General features: G+C 46.9%; 1 protein-coding gene across 3 annotated transcripts in view; it reads right to left on the bottom strand.

The window, feature by feature from the left end:
* GALNT17 (polypeptide N-acetylgalactosaminyltransferase 17) overlaps positions 1 to 24,005 on the bottom strand; it is a 406,327-nt gene that overhangs the window by 209,691 nt on the left and 172,631 nt on the right. For 2 of the 3 annotated variants that reach the window (XM_081819617.1, XM_081819618.1), the window contains 2 exons: positions 8,889 to 9,063; positions 3,325 to 3,522 (listed from right to left, as the gene is read on the bottom strand). The exons of the other annotated variant lie outside the window; for it this stretch is intronic. In XM_081819617.1, coding sequence (XP_081675743.1) covers positions 3,325 to 3,522; positions 8,889 to 9,063 — 373 coding nt within the window. The remainder of the gene's footprint in view (positions 1 to 3,324; positions 3,523 to 8,888; positions 9,064 to 24,005) is intronic. 3 annotated transcript variants of the gene reach the window in all.

Here is a 24,005-nt window from a genome sequence, read left to right as displayed (position 1 = left end):
GGACTCTGAAAAACAAACAGGGTTCTAGAGGGGAGGGGGGTGGGAGGATGGGTTAGCCTGGTGGTGGGTATTGAGGAGGGCACATTCTGCATGGAGCACTGGGTGTTATGCACAAACAATGAATCATGGAACACTTCATCTAAAACTAATGATGTAATGTATGGGGATTAACATAAGAATAAAAAAAAAAAAAAAGAAAGGCCATAAAAACTCCATCCTATAATTAATAGCTCCATACACTATTAACAAATTAAGCATTTCATAAGTTATGATACATTAAAAAGAGATCATTGGTATTTGATTGTTTTGTACATCAGAGATACATGTAATATTAATGACTCATGATCACGACTCTATTTTCTTGAGTCTTTTCAAAGTGCATATTAATCATCTGTTAATATTACCGTAACTCATAAAATACAAGCTAAATTTTTGCTTAGTGCCTTTCATACGTAGGAATAGCTATGTTTTCTGGGCATCTTACAGCAAGGCACTGTACCCACTACTTTCCCTCTGTGGCTAACACCACTGTCACACCCCCATTCCCATGTCTGTCATGGCTGGAGGTCAGCCCCCCTGTGGGTCAGGGAGGAAGCACTATGTGTGTTTAGTTCAGCAGCGTTAATTTCATTCATGTTATTATGCAACCGATCTCCAGAACGCATTTCATCTTCTAAAACTGAAACTCTACACCATCAAGTAACATTTCCCTATGCCTCTCTTCTCCCCAGCACCTGCCAACTACCATTCTTCTGTCTCCATACATTTGGCCGTTTTAGGTACCTCATATGAGTGGAATCATATAATATTTGTCTTTGGTGACTGTTTTATTTCACTTGGCGTAAGGTCCCCAAGGTTCATCCATGCTGTAGCATATGTTGGAACTTCCTTCTTTTTTAAGGCTGAATGCTATTCCACTGTATGTATACCCCACGTTTTATCCACCCATCCATCTGTTGGTGGCCATTTGGGTTACTTCCACCTCTTGGCTATTGTGAATAATGCTGCTATGAACATGGGTGTGCAAATATCTCTGAGTGCCTACTTTCAACTCTTTTTGTGTGTGTATCCAGATGTGAAATTGCTGGATCACATGGTAATTCTATTTTTTAAATTTTTTGAGGAACTGGGCGCCTGGGTGGCTCAGTTGGCTAGGCGACTGCCTTCGGCTCAGGTCATGATCCTGGAGTCCCGGGATCGAGTCCCACATCGGGCTCCCTGCTCGGCAGGGAGCCTGCTTCTCCCTCTGACCCTCCCCCCTCTCATGTGCTCTCTGTCTCTCTCATTCTCTCTGTCTCAAATAAATAAATAAAATCTTTAAAAAAAAAAAAATTTTTTTTTGAGGAACTGTCATACTGTTTTCCATAGCAGCTGCATGATTTGATATTTCTACAAGCAAAGCTCGAGGATTCCAACTTCTCCACATCCTTGCCAACACTTGTTCCTTTCTGCCTTTTTTGTTTGTTTGTTTGATAGTAGCCATCCTAATGGATGTCAGGTGGTATCCCACTTGTTAAATTTAAATATCCCAAACGTTATGCTTTGCTTCTCAGGTGACACCTTAGTGATGAGTCCATGTTATTATTTGCAAGGAGCCAAGAGTGTGGTCCTGCAGCATTGCCCACAATGATCCATCGCACATCGAGATTGGGATGGAAACTGAGTCACAAGGCATCTCTGGTGGAGGAAGTTACTGGCCCAACACATCACCTTCCTTGTTGCACACATCTGCCCATGAGCAGCTCTACTCTAACGTAATCAGTTCCTCAGCTTTCAACTTGAGCAGGAAAATAAGGGAACATGAGGCATCTTAGTCATTTAAAATGTAACGACTATGAACTTCAAAACTACCTGCAGACGGGCGCCTGGGTGGCTCAGTTGGTTAAGCGACTGCCTTCGGCTCAGGTCATGATCCTGGAGTCCCGGGATCGAGTCCCACATCGGGCTCCCTGCTCAACGGGGAGTCTGCTTCTCCCTCTGACCCTCCCCCCTCTCATGTGTTCTCTCTCTCTCTCTCATTCTGTCTCAAATAAATAAATAAATAAAATCTTTAAAAAAAAAAAAAACTACCTGCAGAAAGTCCTCATCCTATTCCACAGTTCCTTCTTGCCATCCTCCTTTATACCAATACTGCCCGAAAACTAGGCCAAGGTAAGAAAACTTCTTCCACCTCTTCTAACTTAAGGCAGAACCCTGAAGATTTTAAGTCACTTTGGCCCTTGAGCAGAAGTCACAGGAAGTACTGGACGATAACTCAGCTACCATCGTGGTTAAAAATCAGAGCACCTGTATGGGCTGAACAATGCCCCCTCCCATCAAACAAATCCACATCCTAATCTCTGGAACCTGTAAATGTTACCCAACATGGGAAAAAGGACTTTGCAGATGGGATTCATCATGGGCCAGAGGATTATCTTTGATTATGCACACAGACTGTAAATGTTATCACAAGGGCCCATCCCACGGGAGGCAAGAAAGTCAGAGGGGGAAGAAGGGCGTGTGATGAAGGAAGAGGAGGAAGAGGGATGTGATGTAGCCACAAACCAAGGAATGAGGACTTCTAGAAGCTGGAAAAGGCACGGAAATGGATTCTCCCCTACAACCTCCAGAAGGACCCCCGCCACTGAGCACACCTTGAGTTTAGCTCTGTGAAGCTCATTCCAGACTTCTGACCTTCGGAACGTAAGAGAATACCTCTGCGTTGCTTCCAGCCACCACGCTGGTAGTAATTTGTTATAGCAGCCATGGCAATATGGCATCAAAATTAACCCACTTTACTCAACCTCCCTTATAGGAGAGCTTCCCAGCTGGTGCACTCTGGGGTCGTGATCCGCTCATTTCTGGGGGCAGCAGGGTAGGACGTGGGCAAGAGTCATACAGAGCTGCCCAAAGGCCCTCCAGGTGCCCCCGGGGTCACACAAATATCGTTCTTTTCTCTGTGTTCCTGCATCACGGGAAGGGGAGGGAAAGTTACAGGTATGACAGAGCCACAGGAATAAGCACCTCTCAAACACCACAGGGCAAGCTCCGGAACACAGCCCATCAGATAGGAGCACAAACAAAAGGAGGTGGACATTCCCAACATTTCGATCTTTCAGTATCACTGTTTGGTAAGCTGCACTTGAAAACTTTAGCTAAAGAAGCAAAATGCGGTATCTTTCCTCAGCAAGAAATCTCTGATGCTAAGACCCCATGAAGTCCCCAAGCAGCTTTTGTCCACTGCTGGTCTGCCCCAGGCGGCCTCTCCTACCCTCCCTCCCTCCAGGTTCCTGTGTCCCTGGGATCTGGGGACGCGATGGCCTCCAGAGCTTGCCTGCCACCGACCTGATGGGGAGAGAGGGGTCTCCGGCGTCCCACCAGTCTTTCGGGGGGCTGATGTACATGCACCACAGCTCCCAGCTGTAGCCGTGGGCCGAGTTCTCGTACCGCTGCACCTCAAAGGTGTCTTGTTTGATGTTGTCGATGGACGGAAGGATCACTCGCTTCCGGTTCTCCTGGATTCGGGACAGAACCGGCTCGGCCCTGAAACACATGGAAGGAAAAGTAAAATCTCTCTCCTGCGGCACGCCCACCCCTCCACTGGCAAGACCCCCACACCACGGAGAATGAACAGAAGCGACCTGGCTAAAGGGGGGGCCCTGGGTGGGCTGGGCCTCAGGTGGAAACTGAGGCACCTGTGCCACCTGCCCTGGGGTGGATCGTGCCTCTGTGAGCATGCTCTGTATGGGGGTGCAGTGTGGCCCACACCCTGGCCCCCGGGGGGATCCTACGGCGTTGTTGCCTGGGCCCGAGGGGCCAGGAGCAAGAATTCAGAGCGTGGGGGCCTCTCCCCCAGAAAGCCCCAGGCCTCTATTTTGTGCTGACAGCGTAAGCCAAGGCAAGCCCGGCTGACTCCAAGTGGTTCTGCGCTTCGCACTGCACTCAGGCTTCCCAGTGTTTGCCATTTCCCCTCGGGCACTGGTTGATGCCTCTTGTTTCTTCTGCAGGAGCTGAATTTTCTCTCCCAAAATGGGTCACTCCTGCCCTTGATGGCCTGGTTTTAATAAGCATTTCGCTAGCTTCTCGGTGTGTGTGACTATTTCAGTTGTTTTAATTGATTATTTAATTGATTTCTTAAAAGGGATCTAATTGAATTGGTTAGCAATGGCAGGAGAGAACTAATTAAATGCAAAGGCAAGCAGAATCCTGCCTCCCAGCGAGCCTGCCCCCCACAGCTGCAGCGGGGGACAGGCACGGACCTGGCTCAGGGTTCAAGGTGCAGCCCTGCCTGCTTAGGAGAAAGCAGATGGTCAGACTCCCCCACCAGTGTGTGTCTCCAAGGCAGACGTAGGAAAGGATTGTTTCCCAGATTCGAGAAGGAAAAGATGGCTCTCAAAAGCCAGGGCATTAATCTCCCTGTTTAGAACAGAGCTCAGGCTTTGGAAAAGAGTCAAGTGAAAACCCCATTCCTCTGCATTATTTGGAAGAATAATGAGAACGCTCGGCCTGCCTCCCATCTCTTTTCATTTCCAGGTATTGAATTACCTGTTGGCTCATCTCATCTTTCTATTTAAAACGAGCAATAAAATATACCCTGGGCCATTTACCGCCTCCAGTGCTTTTGCACACACCATATAGGCTGAAGCCAAGTGGGACTGACTCGCCATAGCTTCCAGATACACTTCTGAGCTTCACCCCTCCAAGCACCTGCTCCTGCTGTTCTCCTCCTTGGAGGAATGCCCTTGGCAACTGGCAGGAAGTCTAGTTACCTATGGAGTCTTACCAGATCAAGTGCCACCTCTCCCAAGAAGCCTTCCTTGATTTCTCCTGGTAGGAAGGTTCTCTCCCTCCTCTCAGCTCTTGGACTGTCTTCTGCACCTCATCAAGTCACTCTGGCTATAAGCTGTCTGTGCTAATCTTGGAACACACACTATTTTTCCTTATGGGCTAATGGAAGCTGATATTTATGGAGCACTTACTACAGGCTAGGCACCATTCTAAACATTCTCACAATGGTCCTAGGAGGTAGAGAGTATGATCAGCATTTGACAAAGGAGGTTAAGTGGCTTGCCCCGGGGCCACACAGCCAGCTGGTGGCAGAGCCGGGTTCTAACCCCGATGGTCTGGCTTCACGCCTGACCCATAAGCTCCACTGTGTCCTTGATGGAGCCAGGCTCCCCCTGGCTGGTCTGGTGGCCTGCTGTTTAGAAGCACTCAGTCACCCGTCACTGTGGTGAACTTCTAAGCATGGGGACAGAAGAGCTTCGTGCCACTAACACTTCTGATGCTGCGGAGTGTGACCTCCCAGTCTGCGAGGGAAGATACACCTATTCCCAGTTGTTTTCTCCCGTCCCTGGAGACACCCCAACCTTCTACCAGGCAGCCCGCTGTGCTTCCGGTGGAGCGGCGCACTCCCGCCCGCAACCCGTTATCATGTGACCTGCTCTGGCCAATGGGGTGTGAGCAAACGAGATGACGTCACACCGGAGCAGAAACTGGCAGAGCCAGCCCCGAGCCACAAAAATGGGATGTCCTCGACAGAATCCAGCTTCCTGTCACCTCAGACTGCAGAGACAGGACGTGTGTCTCTCATTTCAATATTGCGTTGCATTTGATGATTTTAAATTGTCTGCGCATTGCCGTTTGTGCAGCTTCAAGCCAGAAGCGCATCTTCAGTGAAAGATAGCAAAGAATAATCAGGCTCATCTCCGATTCTCTGAGACGCATGCACGTCGCCACGTGACCTGTTACGCCAGGCCCACCCCAGTCAACCCTGCGTGGAGCGGCCATGACCATGCTCAGGACTTGCGAGCTACGGCGCTGGGTCACTCACCCCCTTGGGTGGCACTAAATGGTCTTGTTAAGAAATGCCCACCACCTAATCGTGGTTTTAGATAACAATACAGTTCTCTTATGTTCCCCAGACCTATAACCTATAACTGAAATTCCTGGATTTGAAAAACGGGGAGAATTTTAGCCTATCTAGGATGCTAATATGGCTACATCAAATAAATAAGTAAAAACAGCCTCATTTTAGCAATGATCCGACTGTTAATCTACAGATTGTATTTTTTAAAATTTGGGTCTTCTTCAGGTGGTTGTTTTAATACTGTTTATTAGCCCTGTTAACAAATGTAGACTTAAGTAGTCCAACCAACCCACTGAGCAATTCCTATTTCATACCTTACAGTTAACAGCTTAAGGCATTTTACTACAAGTTTCCACAAGTCCTGAATCAAATCTCTAATCTTTTCACAATAAAGTAGATTGGCATATAAAATAAAATACATCACTACTCATTTCCTACATGGTCTCTTCTAGCTGGATTTCCATTTTATGTACATGAAATGACAGTCTAAAGACTGTTAAGTATCAATGTTCCCTTCCAAGAAGGGAGAACAAATTCCAATTTTTTTAAACAAAAAGGACATAGTCTCAGAAGGATTTTACCTAAGTGACCATGTGTGTAAACTGTACAAATTAAGCTGTTTTAAAGTTCCAGATTATAAGCAAATGAACTCAAATGTCCTGTCTTGGGGCACCTGGGTGGCTCAGTTGGTTGAGCATCTGCCTTTGGCTCAGGTCATGATCTCAGGGTCCTGGGATCGAGTCCCACATCAGGCTCCCTGTTCAGCGGGAACCTGCTTTTCCCTCTCCCTCTGATTGCAACTCCCCCTGCTTGTGCTCTCTCTCTATATATATATCAAATAAATAAATAAAATCTTTTTAAAAAAGTCCTGTCTTCTCTGTACTACGTTTCAGCTAATATTGCAAAACTAACGCCAGTTCTAAAAGTTGCTATGACCAATTCCGCTGACTTTCGCAAGGTACCTTAAGTTACAACAAAAACCTCCTCGGGGTCTCAGGATGTGGAGGATATGTGGAGCAGAGTTACAGACAGAGAACCAGCAGCTGACCTGCCGCACAGACAAGATGAAAATCTTTGCTGTCATAAATCACTGAAGTTGGAGATTATGACTGCAGTATAACCCAGTGAAAGTTGAGACATAGTGTCTACCTTGTAACAAGTCACCACAAGGGACATCTGTCACTCTGGTGGTGGAAATTGAGTGTGATGGCCTAAGGTGGCACAGAGGCCAGTTAGACTATGGGCTACCTGAGGGCAGACAGCAAATCTTACCAGATTCTGAACCCCAGCTGAGTGACCACCTGTCCCAGTTTGCCCAGGACTGTTCCGGTTTTACCACTGAAAGTCCTGCATTTTGGGAAATCCCTCAGCACTAGGCAGATCTGAACAGTTGGTGACTCCACCCCTGCCTTAGGACAGTGTTTGGGACAGTGGCAGGCATCCAGCAAATATTTGTCAAACGGATAATTCAAGCAGCCACTGGGTTAGTTTAGGTGCATGATGATGAAGGTGTGAGGTGCATGAGTGGAGGTCAAGGCAAAGGGCAGACATGCAAAATAGAAGGGGAAACCAGCTAGAGCTAGAGGTTGATGAGAGCTAGAGATTGATTGGATGAGTGACATGATGGGGAGGGAAGAATCAAGTGAAAGGGGACATGGGTAGAGCCACCAGTTTTGACAGAGATGAAACAGGGAGGTAAGGATATGGCAAAAAAGGCAAAAAGTTCCAATGGATCATTGGAGTGCATCTGTTCAGAAGGCTTCCAGCTCAACCATTCTCAAACTTGAGTGAGCATCAGAGTTAACCTGGAGGGCTGGTTAAAATAGATTGCTGGACTCACCCCCAGAGCTTCTGATTTCAGAGGTCTTGGGGGGAGCCCAAGAATCTGCATCTCAAACAAGTTCCCAGATGCTACTACTGGTCTGGGGACCACATTTTGAGACCATTTATGAGAGATTAACAACTCTGAAGCTTAGGGGAGGTCAGGGCTGCAAACACACAGCTGTGTGTCACCAGGTCTGATGGTGACAGAAAAGCCAGGAAAAGAAACTAGTGTCTGATATGACATCAGATACCCATGTGCACTTGAAAGAGCCAGTGTTAACCCTGACCTTCATGTGCTCATGTGGATAACCATTCTCCTTTGATCCAGCCATTAAAGAGATTCTAAAGTGTGTTGCAAATGAAGAACAGATGTTTTAATGTTTCATTGGTAATGGGAGAGTGGCTCTTCCAATCTGGTACCATGAACAACATTTATTCAAGATGGTACCAGTGAGTTGACACATGTTACAAACATGATTTGTGAAATTAAAGACTCTGCTTCTTAGTAATTAAGCAAACTGAGCACAGGTTACTTAACCTCTGATTTATCACTGGGTAATCAGCAACAACCACCTGACCGTGCTTTTCAGCTGTCAAGTCCTAAACCAATGTCAGTATGCTCATTGAGTGATTTGGGCATTTTGATGCTTTACTATTCTTGCATCCTATGTCTCCTCCTCTCCCTGTGCCCCTCCCCCCAATTTCTCCCAGATTGTTCTTTTCACCACCTGGGAAACCACTGGGGGCCACATCTGCAGAGATAAACTCTTCCCTCCCTACAAATGATGTTACAGATAATCCCATGGGTTCCAGGAGGCTTTCCCTGCATAGGTAGAATTATAAATGGATCTCTTTCCTCCAGATAGCACTCAACCATCCTCCTCAAACAAGGGAAAGGCAAGTGGGAGAAGAGAACAAATATGGCTATCTTGTCCCCTTAACAAGGATTATCTTGAGTTCTGTCCATTTAATATGTCATTTTCGCTGGGAACTTTGATGATGATGGTGATGGTGATGACCACAACAATGAAGAACAGAGTAAAACAGCAAATTTTTCCCCGCCTCCCAGTCTTATCCTAGATTATCAACCAATCCTTCTCCATTGTTCTAGTAGCCCCAGAGGAAACAGGCAAAGTTTCCACCTCCCAGATTCTAACTCCTCCTGACCACATTACTGCGGGTCCTCAGTGCCCCTGGGGTCCAGCTTGTGACCTACCAGCCAGCGGTGAATTCCACGTGGGCATCAAAGAAGCCAGTGACCTGGCCCGTGGCCACCTTCCAGCCCTCGATGCGAGCTCGGATCAGGCCCTCTCTTTTTTGATTGCGCACCACCTTCACCAGCCCAGGGTAGCGTTTGTGGACATACTCCTCCAAGGGGGCCTTCAGCTCCTCTACAAATGAAAAAATGCAAGAAGTTCCATAAACATGTCATTTCACCAGGGTGTCCAACCCACTGCAATGCCAACAGATCCTCAGGGAGTTTAGAGGGGCAGAAAAGTTGACATGTTAGTAATTTTAGTAGAAGAGACAACTAGGTCAGCGTGAGAATAAGAAGACATTGCTGACACACCAACCCAGAACAGCAACGTTCATCCCACGTCCAAGGTATACAGCTGGACAGAATCCACATCTGGCTTTTACGTTCTGGCTGCTACAGGCCCACAGATGTCTTTTGAGGTTGCTTTTCTTTGTGGCCTTTCCTCCTTTCTAGGCCAGCATTCCTGCCCTCCCACTGTCCCCTGGATCCCATTATTCAACTTCTTTATCAGTTTTCCCATCAGCACATACACTGGTTCTTAGAGTACATGTCCTGGGTGGTCCAGACCCATAGTCATGCACCAGATGCACAGTTAACAAGGTTGTTACTGTGGTCTTAGTTTAACAAAGCAATCTTTGCCTAGTTGCAGAAATGCTGCTCTTCCAGAGATCGAACACCCGAACACCCACCCTTCTGCAATAAGCAGGTGGTATACAGTGCATTATTTATATGATCTAATTTAGTCCTTACAGCAACCTAAGAGGGAGTTAGATTAATTCCATTAATTAGCTTGATTCATTCCACTTTGCAAATGGAAGAAACAATCTTGGGGAGGCTAACCTGTCCCAAGGTCACACATCAAGTAATGGAAGGACTAAAACACGAACTGTGTCTATGTCTAATGCCATAGACAGGATGGTTGACCCCTCTCTGTACATGAGAATCACCAGATGGAGGAGGAGTGGGAGGGTTTCCAGGGAGGGGATTCACAGATCTGCGCCCTGCAAGGATCCACCCTTGGAGAGCAGGCTATGGGTCACTCATGGGGCTTGGGAGCATGCAAGCAGGCCACAAACCATACTTTAAGAGACACTTTTACCTCTGACTTCACTCGAGAGAAACCCAAAAAGGTTGTATTTATAGATGCCATGTAGAACCCTCACTTCTTAGTTATACATGGCAACCTTGGGAAATTAAAGCCATACATTTGGGCATAGGGAGAAGTGGGGCTCTCTAGGTCATGGGTGTTGTCCCGGGGAATGGTGCAGCCATGGGACCCGGGAAGAAATGCAGACAGAGGCCAGGGTGTGTAGCTGGATGGGAAGGAGAGAGTCTCCAAGGCACGGAAACATGAAACGGTTCCTGTCAGTCCTATGCACAGATGGTGTGGGAATAGGAACATGATGGGCTGCACTGTGCACTCCCCAAAATCTGTCAAAACCCTACCCCCCAGGTCCTCAGAATGTGATCCTATTTGCAGAGAGGGACTTGAAAGAGGTGATTAATTTAAAACGAGGTTGTTAGTGTGGCCCTAATCCAGTATGACTGGTGTTCTTACAAGAAGAAATTTGGAGCCACTGGGGGGGGGGCACCCACAAAGAGGACACATTGAGGTGGCTATCTGCACACCGAGGGGAGAGACCTCAGGAGAAACCAACCCTGCCCACACCCTGATCTTGGACTTCTAGTCTCCAGAACTGTGAGAAAATAAATTTCTGTTGTTATTTCTGTTGTTCAAGCCACCCAGTCTGTGGTCCTTGGTTATGGCAGCCCAAGCAAACTAATATGAGGGGGGGGGTATTTGTTTGGAAAGGGGAAAAAACTGGAATCTGGGTGGGGAAGGGGGATAAAACTCTAATAAGGAGCAGCATGTGCTTGGGTATTCAACACTGGAATCAGGCCACCTAGGGTTCAGAACCCAGTGCTGCCACTTACCACCTGAGTGGCCCTGGGAGATTTAGCCAATCGATTCAGGCCTCAATTTCCTCCTGGGCAGAAGGGGTATGATAATCACCGTATGGACCTCACAGCACCGTGGTGCGGACCAAATGAGTTACTATAGAGAGAATGCCAAGAATTATAGCTGCCACATGGTAAAGGCTCAACCTTGAGTAGCTGGCATTAATTTTCCCTCTTTCCAACCACATAGGTGCAGGGCACGTGGACAGCGATTCCAGAGCAGCCCAGGGAACCTGAGGAAGCTGCACCCAAGAAGGGAAAAGGCCTACATGCTAGAACAATGGATCTCAAACTGGAGGGCATATTGGCACCACTTGGGAATGCTGAAACAGATTGCTGGGCCCCTCCCCCACAATTCCATTTTCAGAAGGTTGGGGGTGGGGCCTGCGTATTTGTGTTTCTAACAAGACCCAGGGGGTGCCCATGCTGGAGTATGGGGAACCACTTTGAGAACCACTGAGCTCAAACCACAAAGGGCTTTCTTGGTGCATGCCTGGCGCGCTGTACACCCTCGAGAAGTTATTTATTGTTGGTGATTTCACCAACTGGTTTCACCAATACTTGCCATCATCCCAGGATTGGCGAGGGGGCTGGTGGAGAAGCCAGGCTGCGGGGACCCCCCTGCTTCTTCATTCACCGTGAGGGAAGGATAACCAAATACATGGGCTTTCAGCTTCTAGACACCATCTGCTGACTGAATGCTGGCTGGATTTTCCTATAGGTTCATTAAATTTCTTGGAACAAGAATTCCAGCAAGAGTGTTGGGCAGGCCATGACCGCTTGGGTTTTCCCTTTTCTTCATGAGTGCTGGGTGGGTGGGCAGGGGATGAAAGGACGTGCCACGGAAGGCAATGGATCACGCATGGGCACCTCACCCACAGAATGCTATCGTGGGAAACCTGCCCATTCACCAGGATTGGCACTGGTGGTAGGAATTTTGGGAATCTTCGTAAGTGCAGGGAGAATATCCTGAGTGCTCAGCGCTAAGCACTACACCAGGGCACCCACAGGCACTGTTACCCTTTAGCTGCTGGGTGATCTGGGACCCCAGGGGGGCTCTGCCTGATAACTGGATGGCAGCTCCTGGACATACCAGTCACTGTGTCTAAATGCCAAGTGGTTTCCTTACTGGTTCCGTGGTTATGACTGGGACACTCCACTGAGGGTGGAGAGCAGTGACAAGCATTTACAGTGTTGGCAAAATACAGTGTGGTTCACTTTCACTGCCTTCTACAGCTCAAGGCCACTGAGATATGGACATTAAAGGGCTTTGAAAAGTATAAAGGAGAAAGGCCTAATCATTTGGTCCTAGCCCTATGGCTGCTAAAACAAAACAAAACAAAACAAAACGAGATGTTACGGGCGCCTGGGTGGCTCAGTTGGTTAAGCGACTGCCTTCGGCTCAGGTCCTGATCCTGGAGTCCCGGGATCGAGTCCCGCATTGGGCTCCCTGCTCAGTGGGGACTCTGCTTCTCCCTCTGCCCCTCCCCCCTCTCATGTGCTCTCTCTCTCTAATAAATAAATAAAATCTTTAAAAATAAATAAATAAATAAATAAAATAAAATATTGTCTCCCACAGGGTGCCTGGGTGGCTCAGTTGGTTAAGCGACTGCCTTCGGCTCAGGTCCTGATCCTGGAGTCCCAGGATCAAGTCCCGCATCCAGCTCCCTGCTCGGCGGGGAGTCTGCTTCTCCCTCTGACCCTCCTCCCTCTCGTGCTCTCTGTCTCTCATTCTCTCTGCCTCAAATAAATAAATAAAATCTTTAAAAACAAAAAAAACCCCAAAAAAACGAAACGAGATGTTACATCTAAAGCCCGTCATAGGCCCGCATTCAATAAATGCGGTTTCTAGTAATAATGGACCCATTAATATTATCAGTGTAGACCAATTTTGTAACTTCCCATGAATGACAGCTTGTCATTCTAGCTAGTCCGTATCATCCTGAAGCCTGGGGCCCTATTGTATAGGGGCAGACACCATCCTCACTTACAAAGTTTGGGGACACTTTGTTCTAAATACCATGGAAGTGATGATCTACGGGCTTTTAAGGGAACACTGAGGGAGATGCCACCATCTAACCAGCAAGATTCGAGAACAAGGGATACTGGTCAGGCTTCTTTTCCCAGTTACCTCATGTGGTTCTACACCTCAGAAGGTGTAGGCTCGTGCCCTTGCCTGGATTTACAATCAATTCAGACATAAGTGCTTCCTCCAGATGCTTACAATCTAGGTAAGGAGGTGAGATATGTTCCCCAAATGACAATATTCAGCATGATAAGGAAAATGGAGCTAATGGCCAAAAAAAAAAAAAAAAAAAAAAAATGGCCATACAAGGAAGTGCTAGGAAGGGTCACAGAAGGAGAAATTATTTTGCTTGGGGGGGGGGCGTGGTTCATGAAGAAGCAAGTGTCTGAGTTAAGCAGGAGGTTTGGACATGTGTTCTCACTATCCCAGAATACATAAACACACAACAAAATACATAAGCATGGAACTGGGTCTTCTTAGATGACAGAATCACTGTCTGGGGGACTGGAATGATGTCATGAATTAGAAAAGAGAAAAAGAAGAGAAGTAGAAGAACACGTTGGTGAGTTCACCTGGGGACAGGGTGAGGTTCCAGCAGATGCTCAGGTAGACTGTTGAACCAAACTAGTGACCCAGAGGTGAGGAGAGAGGCACATAGTGTTGGGGACACAGTGGTGAGAGATGATATCATACAAGAGGCTGGAGACTCCAGGAGATGGAGCGAAGACTTGGAACAGCACTTTGGGGCACACGCACATTTAGGAGGCAGGAAGAAGAACTAGGGAACAAGGCTGGCTAGAAACAGAGTCACAGGGGCAAATCACATCAAGGGTAGAGCTTCAAAAGGAGGATATGCGCATTCATTTCACAAATATGTACAGAGCGTTTGCATGGCTGAAAATGACACAATCCTTATCCTCAAAGAGTAACCCAACGTCTAATGTCAGGAAAATCAAATGCATTAGAGAAAATGAGAGCTGAGAATGGCCCATAGATCTAGACAAAGAGTAGGCTCCTGATGGGACCAGAGAAAAAAAGGAATTCCCTTCGGGAAGCAGCTGTGCCCTGCAGGGATAGGCTTGCATCAAGAGCAGTGGATGAGTGGGAGAGCTCAGGAGACTTCCAGAAAGAGTGCTCCTGGTGGAACACAGTTTTAACAGTCTGAGGTACTGGGGTGTTGAGATTTGGAAATTGTCTTAGAGCAAGAGAGCCTACAAGTTAACCAAGTAAAAACAAGGCCCTCAAGCTCACCAGGGAAAGAAAACCCATTCCCAACCTGACAGTGGTAAGAAATGTCACCCCCACCACCTGAGATCCTTTATCATCCTTAACAGATGAAACCAAGCTTGGATATTATAGTAACAGTAAGAAAACTATTTTACATATGATTTTTCTCACCAGCAAACTCAGAGGAAAAAAACCAAAACTCAAGTCTGCAAAAATAAGTGTTTACCTTCCAGTGTTATAAAATCCAATAGTAAATTGGTCCAGAGTTATTTGGGAATCTTTGTGTTTCTTAAGGTTTTAGTAAATAGCATTTGGGGAGGTCAAGAGGGAAGCAGCAAACACCACCTGTAATCAGAAGGGACCAGAAGAGAGATATATCTTCTCCTTACCAATAAAAGAAACACCTGTCATCCAGGCTTAAGGAGTACATATGGGCAACAAGAAAGTTACAGAGACTGAGAACTATAGCAAAAACATTATTACAGAATTGTATCTAGATCCCACACTTTCAGTGATATTAGAGAATAAACCATCAGTCCAGTCCTGTATCTAAGCCCTGCTCAGAAGCAAGTGATGACCTTGCAAACTCATCTCTACTTGTTCCAGAACCAGTCCATGAACCTTGGTGCCACAAAGACGTGAACTTGGAACTGGCCACGCTACCCAGGGCTGAGCCATGTCTGTACCTCTCAACCCTCACACAGTTATTATATCTTGATGATGAGACCTATTGAATGTTCTAATTCTCCCTCAAGGTATGGCGACTCAAGAGAATCAGTGTAAGCTTAGATGAGTGTTTCTCAAATGTTGACCTGCATCTGAATCCCTGGTAGGTCTGGGGTGTGGTCCAAGAACTTGCATTTCTAACATGTTCCAAGGGGCTTGTTGCTGCTGCTAGCCTGGCGAACGTGCTCTGGGGAGCTCTGGCTTAGTGGCAACCACCTCTACAACCCCATCTGTGTGAATTAGCCCCTATGCATGGAACGGGACTCCTCCTAACTGAGCAGACGTTCCAGAATCCCAGTGGAGCCACTGCCCATCTCTGCTTTTCCCACTACATGAACCTTCTTCTCCTGCCTCCTCTGAGAGATGGAGCTCCTTGAAGGTGACCTCAGTCTACATGGTGAGGTTCTGTCTTGCCGTGTCCCAAACTGGATCCCCACTGCTGGTCACCCTGCACGGTGCAACCTCACCATGAGGTCCGTCCCCTGCCCAGGACCTCATAGGTTCCTGGCTTCTGTTCTCACTCCCAGGACTCCTCTTGCTACTGCTATTAGTGCTACGATTCTACCAATATTACTTCTGCCACTCTCAGGGCCACTGTCACCACCACAGCCACTTACTACCAACCCTTCTCCCTGCCAGCAGATGCTGAGCTTTGGGCACGCCGCTAGCGGGGAATGCATGGGTTGTGACAGCTGGGACGAGAAAACGGCACATATGGCGTGTTCCAGTTAAAAGCAAAAAACAAAACACGCCTGCCTCAAAGCCAGCATTTCTTAGAATGTGGTCCCTACCTGGGAATCACCTAGGAGCTTGTGCAAATGCAGGTTCCCAGGCACACTCTAAGAATCTCTAATTTAGTTGGCTTTAGTAGGGTTGACCAGCACTCCAGACGATTCTAACACAAACCCCAAAACTTCTTGAAAGCACTGCGGGATTCTTTTTCATTGTTTTTAGTGTGATAAAATACACGTAACATAAAATTGACCATTTTCATTATTTTTAAGTGTGCGATTCAGTGGCATTCTGTGCATTCACAGTGTGGTGCAACCATCACCACTATCTAGTTCTAGAACTTTCCATCACACCAAACATAAACCCTGCACCCATTAAGCAGTCATTCTCCACTTCCTACCCCCACCTCAGCCTCTGGTGACTAATCCACTTTCCATCCCTATGAATCTGCCTTTTCTGTATAGTTCATAAAAATGGAATCACAGAGCATGTGGCCTTTTGGTCTATAAGCCTGGGTCAACTCTGAAGTTGGGGAAGGAGAGATGAAGAGTAGTTTTGAGTGTGATTTTTAACACCTAGGCCTCACTGAAGATCCGATTCTAGGTTTTGTTGCCAGTTTGCTTTTCTGACCCTCGTTTTGGTCTTCTAGTCGACCGGAAGCTTGTTCCCAGGCAACTCCAATCTCAGTGAAGGGGGTTCTGGCCTCTCTGTGGAGAGGATCCAGCCCTTGAATCTACGTCATACTCCCAGGCTCGCCTAACACCAGCCTTTCCTCCATCCCTGATGAAAAATTCCAGCTCACCATGCTTGGGGGTTTTAAGATCACTCAGGGAAAAAACATGGTCTTCCAACACAGGGTTTTAGTGGAGTTATTAGTCGTGATTAGCCCTACATTTCTGCAGTGTCTTTTTTTTTTTTTTATGAGATTTGTTTAATGTAAAAATCAGCTATGGTACCACAGAAAAACATAGAATATAGACTTCAAACACACGGCTTTTCGGGTATGTCACAAATATCTTTGTGCCTGAAACAACTAATCAGCTAAATGCATAAAAGTGGCCATACACAAACCAATAGTGCATTTTCAAAACTTATCTTTTAGGGGCACCTGGGTGGCTTAGTTGTTAAGCGTCTGCCTTCGGCTCAGGTCATGATCCCGGGGTCCTGGGATCGAGCCCCGCATCGGGCTCCCTGCTCAGCGGGAAGCCTGCTTCTCCCTCTCCCACTCCCCCTGCTTGTGTTCCCTCTCTCACTGTGTCTCTCTCTGTCAAATAAATAAATAAAATCTTTAAAAAAAAAAACAAAAAAACTTATCTTTTAAAATAAAAAAAGGGAAGACAGAGAAACCTGGTCATGCAATATATGGGTTTCTCATTTGTCAAATGGAGATAGGAAGTTCCAGAAACAAATCTGGGTTTTGTAGGACGAAAAAATTTGTAAAATTTGGAGGATCCTCTTTAAGAAAAAGAAAATCTCTTGGGGCGCCTGGGTGACTCAGTCACTTAAGCGTCCAACTCTTGATTTTGGCTCAGGTCATGATCTCAGGGTCGTGAGACAGAGCCCCGCGTCGTGCTCTGCACCGGGTGTGATGCCTGCTTAAGATTCTCTCTCTGCCTCTCCCTCTATCCCACCCTAAACCCAGCTTGCGTGCTCTCTCTCAAAAAAAAAAAAAAATCTCTTCTTCATAAATTTTCCAAAAACACACGGGCTTTGGGGTGAACACAGTCCAAAAGCAATGGGTGAACACATTGTTGGTGGGGCTGCACATGTGAGAGGTCCCAAAGCATGAGTTTTGTTAGCTTGACAGTGAGCACACCCCGGTGAGGCTGACTTCATGGATGCAAAGTTCCTTTCTGCTAATAATCACACTTCAAATATAATGCTCGTCTGTATCTACAATGAAGCATCTCGATGCCAAAATAGCTAAGCAAGCTAAGACTGTCTGCTAATCACGAAATGCTCCAGAACACTATTCAGATTAGTTCCCCTTTCACAATCAATGAGAGAATGACCTTTCTTGCCAACTTCTAACATTCTACAACTTTTCTTTTCACAGGCATTTATTTTACATTTTTTGCTTTAACATTTAATACTTCTTGGCACTCATTAAGGACCACATACTTGCTGTAGTCGCTTTGGCTCTATCAACTCTTTCTACCCTCGTGATGACTCTATGAGGTAAGGGGTACTATTATCTCCATTTTATGGATGAGCAAACTGGAGTGCAGAGAGGACAAGGTCCTTACCGCAAGTCACAGTTTGGAAGTGACACGGGCTAACCTCCCTGTCATTCTGCCCCTGATTCCTGTGGATGCAGTGCTGTGAAATTTGAAGTCATTGGTCTGCTCACGCAGGAACCATACCTTGCACAGAGAAGTAGGGTCCTGACCCAGGTTTGTCCCGGAACTGGCCCCCTCTGTAATTCTGAGGTGCCCATACTCTCCCTCTGAGCTCGGTGCATGCATCTACCTCTCTCTTGGGATGGTGATTGGCCCTCTCCAGAGAACAAACCCATGGGCTGTTGGAGAGGCTTGAAAGGGATGGAGGGGGGAGGGCCATCTAGAAGAACCTGCTGAACTTGGAGACAGTCCTACCAGACTCTGAAAGGACAGCAGTGACACATGAGCCATGGTCCCCACTCCACTGCACAAGCCTGCTTGTCTCTGCAATCCTGGCCCTTGCAAACATCCACAGAAAGAAGTGAGCATGTTAAAATGCAGGTTGAAATAATACAGAAGGCGGCTATAACGCATATTTTATTCTCTGAGCAGCTCTCAGCTTTGTGACTTAAATAATGCATTTTCTGACTATGGGAGCAAAAAGAAAAAAAAAAAAGAGGCGGGAGCAGAAAACTTCAGGAAGAATGGGGGAGATTAAAAAGAGATGTTTTTGCTGTGTGTGAAAGCATTTTAAAGGCTATTCCATAGTGAGATCAAAGCAAGGACCAAAGAAGCAAAAGAGGAAAAGAAGCAAGAAAAGAGATGTAAGGCACAAAATATACCAAAGTGTTAAACTAAATATATCCCACAGAGTTGTGCATTCATGAGAGGGGCTTTGAAAAGGGAAGCCATCCCTGCTTTCAATTCCTTTGTGAAATTCCTCTCCTCTGTTTTCCCCCATTTAAATTTCACCTTTAGGGCACCTGGGTGGCTCAGTTGGTTAAGCGACTGCCTTCGGCTCAGGTCATGATCCTGGAGTCCCAGGATTGAGTCCCGCATCGGGCTCCCTGCTTGGCAGGGAGTCTGCTTCTCCCTCTGACCCTCCTCCCTCTCATGTTCTCTGTCTCTCATTCTCTCTCTCACAAATAAATAAAATCTCAAAAAAAAAAAATTTTAAATTTCATCTTTAAAAAAAAAAAACCTACAAGTAGCCCAAAGCAACAGGGAAACATCATAAAGCCCATAGATGGTATCTCCAAGTTGCTGCCCCAAATTAGAAGAGCATTCCCGATCCTGCCCCATCAAAAGGCAGTTGCAAGTCTGGTATCCGCAGCTGATTCTAATAATAACATGTGAGTTTAAGCGATAAAATTTGTCTACAAGCTGGAGTGTGTTTTTCTTTCATTATGTTTCTTATTTACTGCGATATTGATTCTGAATGCTCTGAAGCCGGCAAAATTTTTCCTTGAAATAGCAAAAGTCACAGTCATTAAGGGCAAGGGTGGGGAGAGCAAAACAGAACACAAGAGACGTGAAGTCCTGGGGAGAACGGGGTCACATCTTGGCGCTGGGTCGCCTCGGGTTTTCCTTCAGTGCTGGTGGCAGCCAAGAATGGAATAACAAGAGCAAGGCCTCTGGTCAGCCCACCGTTCTCTAGCCTTTGGGGATTCTGTATTCAGAGCCCTGAATGCTCCAGGGTCAATGGCAGCATGGATCCTGGGGCGCGAGGAGGATGCTCGTGCGTGCTCACAACAAACGGCCCACGCTGAAGCGTTACGTGGCACAAAAGCATTCTGTAAAGAGCAGCTTGTGTGAGGGTCCCAAAGGCCCGCAGAACCTACTATGTCTCCACTGACCCAGGAGACTATGTGCGGGAATCATGGGCACTGAGCAGGCAGAACAGAGTGGGGCTGGAATGCCCCCCACACAGGAGCACGCCAGCTGCACAGTGCTGGAATGTTCTGATGTGGAAAGAGAATGAAAATGGATAGAACTCAAGAAGAGAGGGTGCCCCAGGGCCAGGTGCACTTGGGTGCACTTACATCGGGCCCGGGGCCACCTGGGGAGGCAGAGACACACCTGGGTCTTTAGCTGCCGCAGGACATCCACTCTGCCTTTGTCCCAACCCCTCCAGCATTCCCAGACATCCTACAAGGGGGGATTTCCTAGTAGACTCCCTTGAGGTCAGGCAGCTGACTGTCCTCCCTTGTAAGAAAAGTAGGAAATGGGTGAAATCAGTCAGGACCTACCCCTCATGACTCTGAAGGCAGCCATCTTGCCCTAAGGGCAAGAGCAAGTAAAGGGTTCGCTCTAGGTCGGGTGATGGTCTTGGTTACAGGCCTTTCCAGACCCCATAGCATAGCCTCAGGCCAAAGGGCAAGCCGCCCAAAGCTCGCAGCTAATGTGATCAATAGACACTCATGTCAAGTACCCAGCCCATTTTCTTCCCCAATAAAATAAGGTCAACCTTGAACACTGCTCTTTGAGGAACAAAGGTGAAAATGGCCTGGGGTGGCCTTCCTGACTGCTATTTCAAACATCCCCTGGGCTTCCTTGCTCTACCGCTCCGTCTATCTCAACTCCATGCTTGTTGATCCCAACCCTGGGCTGGGCTGTTCAAGCAGCCTGGGCATCCCTCTTGTTCTGAGGCTGCACAGCATTGTTGGAGGATGCCAAAGACTCACCTGTGCATGCTATCCCTCCTTAATCCTGTGGCTCAGTAAGGCTCTTCATACCTGAGATTCTCTCTCTCTGAAACTCCAGTCCATCATCAATTCTTACACATCAAATCTCATCTGTACGCTTCCCTTTGTGTACCCCAAGCTTCCCTGCCTCTGTTTGGATACTTCTTCCTACTGTTGCTTCCTCCCACTTCCCTATGTCCCAAATCCCTCTCAAGGGCCAACTCAAGTGCCACAAGACCTCATTTATTTCCCCAACTTGTAGGAACCTTAAGTACGAATCCCCTGAGATGTTGTCCACGGTGTGCCTGTCCACCCAGCCCCTCCCTTTCTGGAGCTTTCCTCATGGTTACTGGGTGGTTCTGTGCATGACCCTGCCCTCCTAGACACTGTTGGCAGGTCCAAGGAAGGGTATCCGATGTGTACTAAAGCACCATCTCCTTCCCTAGGATTCCCCTGGAGAGAAGAACCTGTCCCTCTCCAATGGCGGAAGCTGGGATTATAACACAGCTTTGAGCCATCTCCCAAGCCCTATTTCCCTCCAGGTGGCCCGGAGAACTGGAGATGGCCTGTGATTCACAAACTCCTTTGAATGCCTAGGTCTGACTCTCCCCTGGCTCAGCCTCACTCTTGTCCCGGGGTTGGGTCAGACCCTCCAGCATTTTTGTTGGTTCCCATCAATGTGAACCCTAAGTCTGACCACGAGGCAAAACTTTCAACAAACATTCTGGATAACTCCTGGCTCTTGTAGAATGCAACCATTCCTTTTGGTGCCCTAGTCATGGTCACCAAGGTTAAAACAGAAACTTTTCTTCCACTGGAGGCTGGGGTTTGAGGATTAAAAGTTAATTTAACTTTTTAAAGAGGGAATATCACACAACTGGAAAGAATGACCAAAAAGGCTTATTTGAACATGCATGTATCATAAGACCCCACAATTGCGTTCTTGGCCATTTATCCCACAGAGATGAACATTTAGTTTCACACGAACATCTATACGCAAATGTTGATAGCAACTTTATTGGTAAAACCCCAAATGAAACAACCCAAATGTCCTTCCACAGGCCAAGGGGGAAACAGACTGTGATGAAGCTATATCATGGAACTCTGTGCGGAAATCAAAAGGAACGAACTCTGTACACACGGCAACTCGGACCGATCTCAAGGGACCCATGCTGAGTGTAAAAAGATTAGATACTGTATGATTCAATTTAGAGAACATTCTGGAAATAACAAAATTATAGGACAGAGAACAGATCAGTGGTTGTCAGGGGTTAGGGATGGGGGTGGGAGTGGGGTGTCGGTATTGAAGGAGAGCATGGGGGAGCTTTGGGGTGTTGGCTCAGTTCTGTACCTTAATTGTGCTGGTTACAGGAATGTACACATGTGCTAAAACTGTACAGAACCACCTACACACACACACACACACACACATATGCACATTCAACTGGTCAAATCAGAGCAAGGTCTGTGGACGATACCAAAGTCAATGTCCCAGTCATGATCATGGACTAGAGTTTTGCAAGATGATAGCCACTGGGAGGAACGGAGTGAAGACACATCAGACTTTTGTCCATTTTTGCAACTTATGAATTGAAAATTATTTCAAAATAGCAAAGTGCTTCTGTTGTCATTATTGCATTTTTTTTTTCATCATTGTGTTTCAAAGTCAGTTAGCCTATCAAGATTTCACTGGGGTTCTCCCAATGTCGCCTCTGTAAAAGTATACACTCTCTTTCTTAATCTTTCCTCCTCATGGCCTAAAAATACACAAGGAGAAATGTAAATACACAACCCGGTTGTGATTACAGACCCACAGAGCCCATGCAGTCACACTGCAGCGATCTGGATGCGGACAAAAACAAGTATTGTCCCCGATTAGGAAGGCTCTCTGCAGGCTGTGGGAAAGGCAGGTGATGTTCCAATAAGGAAGCCTGGGCCAGCATGGAGCTGCGTGATAACAAGGTGTCTCCTGGCTACTTGAGTCAGAGCCTCGACAACACTGGAAAAATGTTATCTTCCAGAAACACAGGACTTCTCCCAGCCCTGCAATTATAAACCAAGAAGAAAAGCAAACAATGCCGCGTGCCATCTCCCAAATCCCTTCTGGAAGACCAGAGGGTATGTATGACCTCCCACTCAAAGAAGTCTTCTAACTTGAGCCATCCTGCTTTCAACCTCTGAATGCGCCAGCCAAGAGAAGAGCCTGGTCGGGGGTGCTTAGCCCCGCAGGTAAGTACCAGTGAGCAGGTATACGGCCGTCCTGAGCGCCAAGAGACTCAAATGCTGATTACCGGAGGTCGGTGCTTTTTGAGATCTCAACCAAAAGAGCTATAGCACTGAAGCCCAAATATGTACAACGAGACCAAGTACAAAAAGGCCCGGGATGAAGTAGGAAACAAAAAAATTTGCACACGTGCAATTTAAATGAACATAGTCAGCAATCAATGTAACTCAGCAGTGTGCGGGGTGCTGGGAATGCAGCAAGAAGGAGCTACGGTTCTTGCCCTAAAGCGGCCCTTAGTCCAGAGATGGGCAAGTACACAAAGGCAACGCAGCAGGCCAAGTGTTGTGCCAAACTCCACACTGGTGCCCGGGGAGCAGAGGCGAAGGGCCCCCAACCCTGCCACAGCTGGGAAATCCAGGGAGGCTCTCCAGGGGAGGTGACAGAGAAGTAGAGTGTTAAAGAATGATCTGGAGCTAGCAAGTCAAATAATACCGTGAGCACACTCAATGAGAACATCCTTTATTATACTGCTAGGACTTGTGCTGTGGGCTTTTGCAAGTATTACTTCTAAACTTCACAATTTAAACCCTGCACAAAAGCCACTGTTATCCCCAATGTACTCAAGATCAGAAAAGGTAAGGGCCTTGGCCAACACCACACAGGATTTGATTCTACTTTTTCCTCCACCACTATTGCCTAAGAACAAAGAAGGTAGTAGTTGAAAACTATAGATAAGACCTATTTAGGGACGCCTGGGTGGCTCAGATGGTTAAGCGTCTGCCTTCGGCTCGGGTCATGATCCCGGGGTCCTGGGATGGAGCCCAGCAACAGGCTCCTAGCTCAGCGGGGAGCCTGCTTCTCCCTCTCCCTCTGCCTCTCCCCTGCTCATACTCTCTCTCTCTCTCTCTCTATCTCTGTGTCTCAGGTGGAATAAAGTCTTTTAAAAAAATGCTTTAAAAAAAAGACCTATTTAAAAAAGTACTAAGGATTATGATTGTAGAAATAAAGAAGCCTCTATTGTTATTTTAATATTATTTTAGTCTAATATTATTTCAAGCCATTAATATTATCTTGATGGCTGCAATTACCCCTCACCTGAGGTTTGAAGGCATACTAAACTTCCACGGGAATTTGGACTTGGCATATCCAAATAAGTGAACTCAGTCTCCTTCCAACACCTGCTACTTCCATCATACTCCCCTTTTTTTTTTTTTATTCTTATGTTAATCCCCATACATTACATCATTAGTTTTAGATGTAGTGTTCCATGATTCATTGTTTGTGCATAACACCCAGTGCTCCATGCAGAATGTGCCCTCCTCAATACCCATTAACAGG

The sequence above is a fragment of the Leptonychotes weddellii genome, chromosome 5, assembly GCF_054177405.1.
Source record: "Leptonychotes weddellii isolate Sample4059 chromosome 5, ASM5417740v2, whole genome shotgun sequence".
NCBI lineage: Eukaryota > Metazoa > Chordata > Mammalia > Carnivora > Phocidae > Leptonychotes > Leptonychotes weddellii.
Note: the sequence above shows the minus strand (reverse complement) of the source record. Positions and strands in the feature narration are given on the sequence as shown.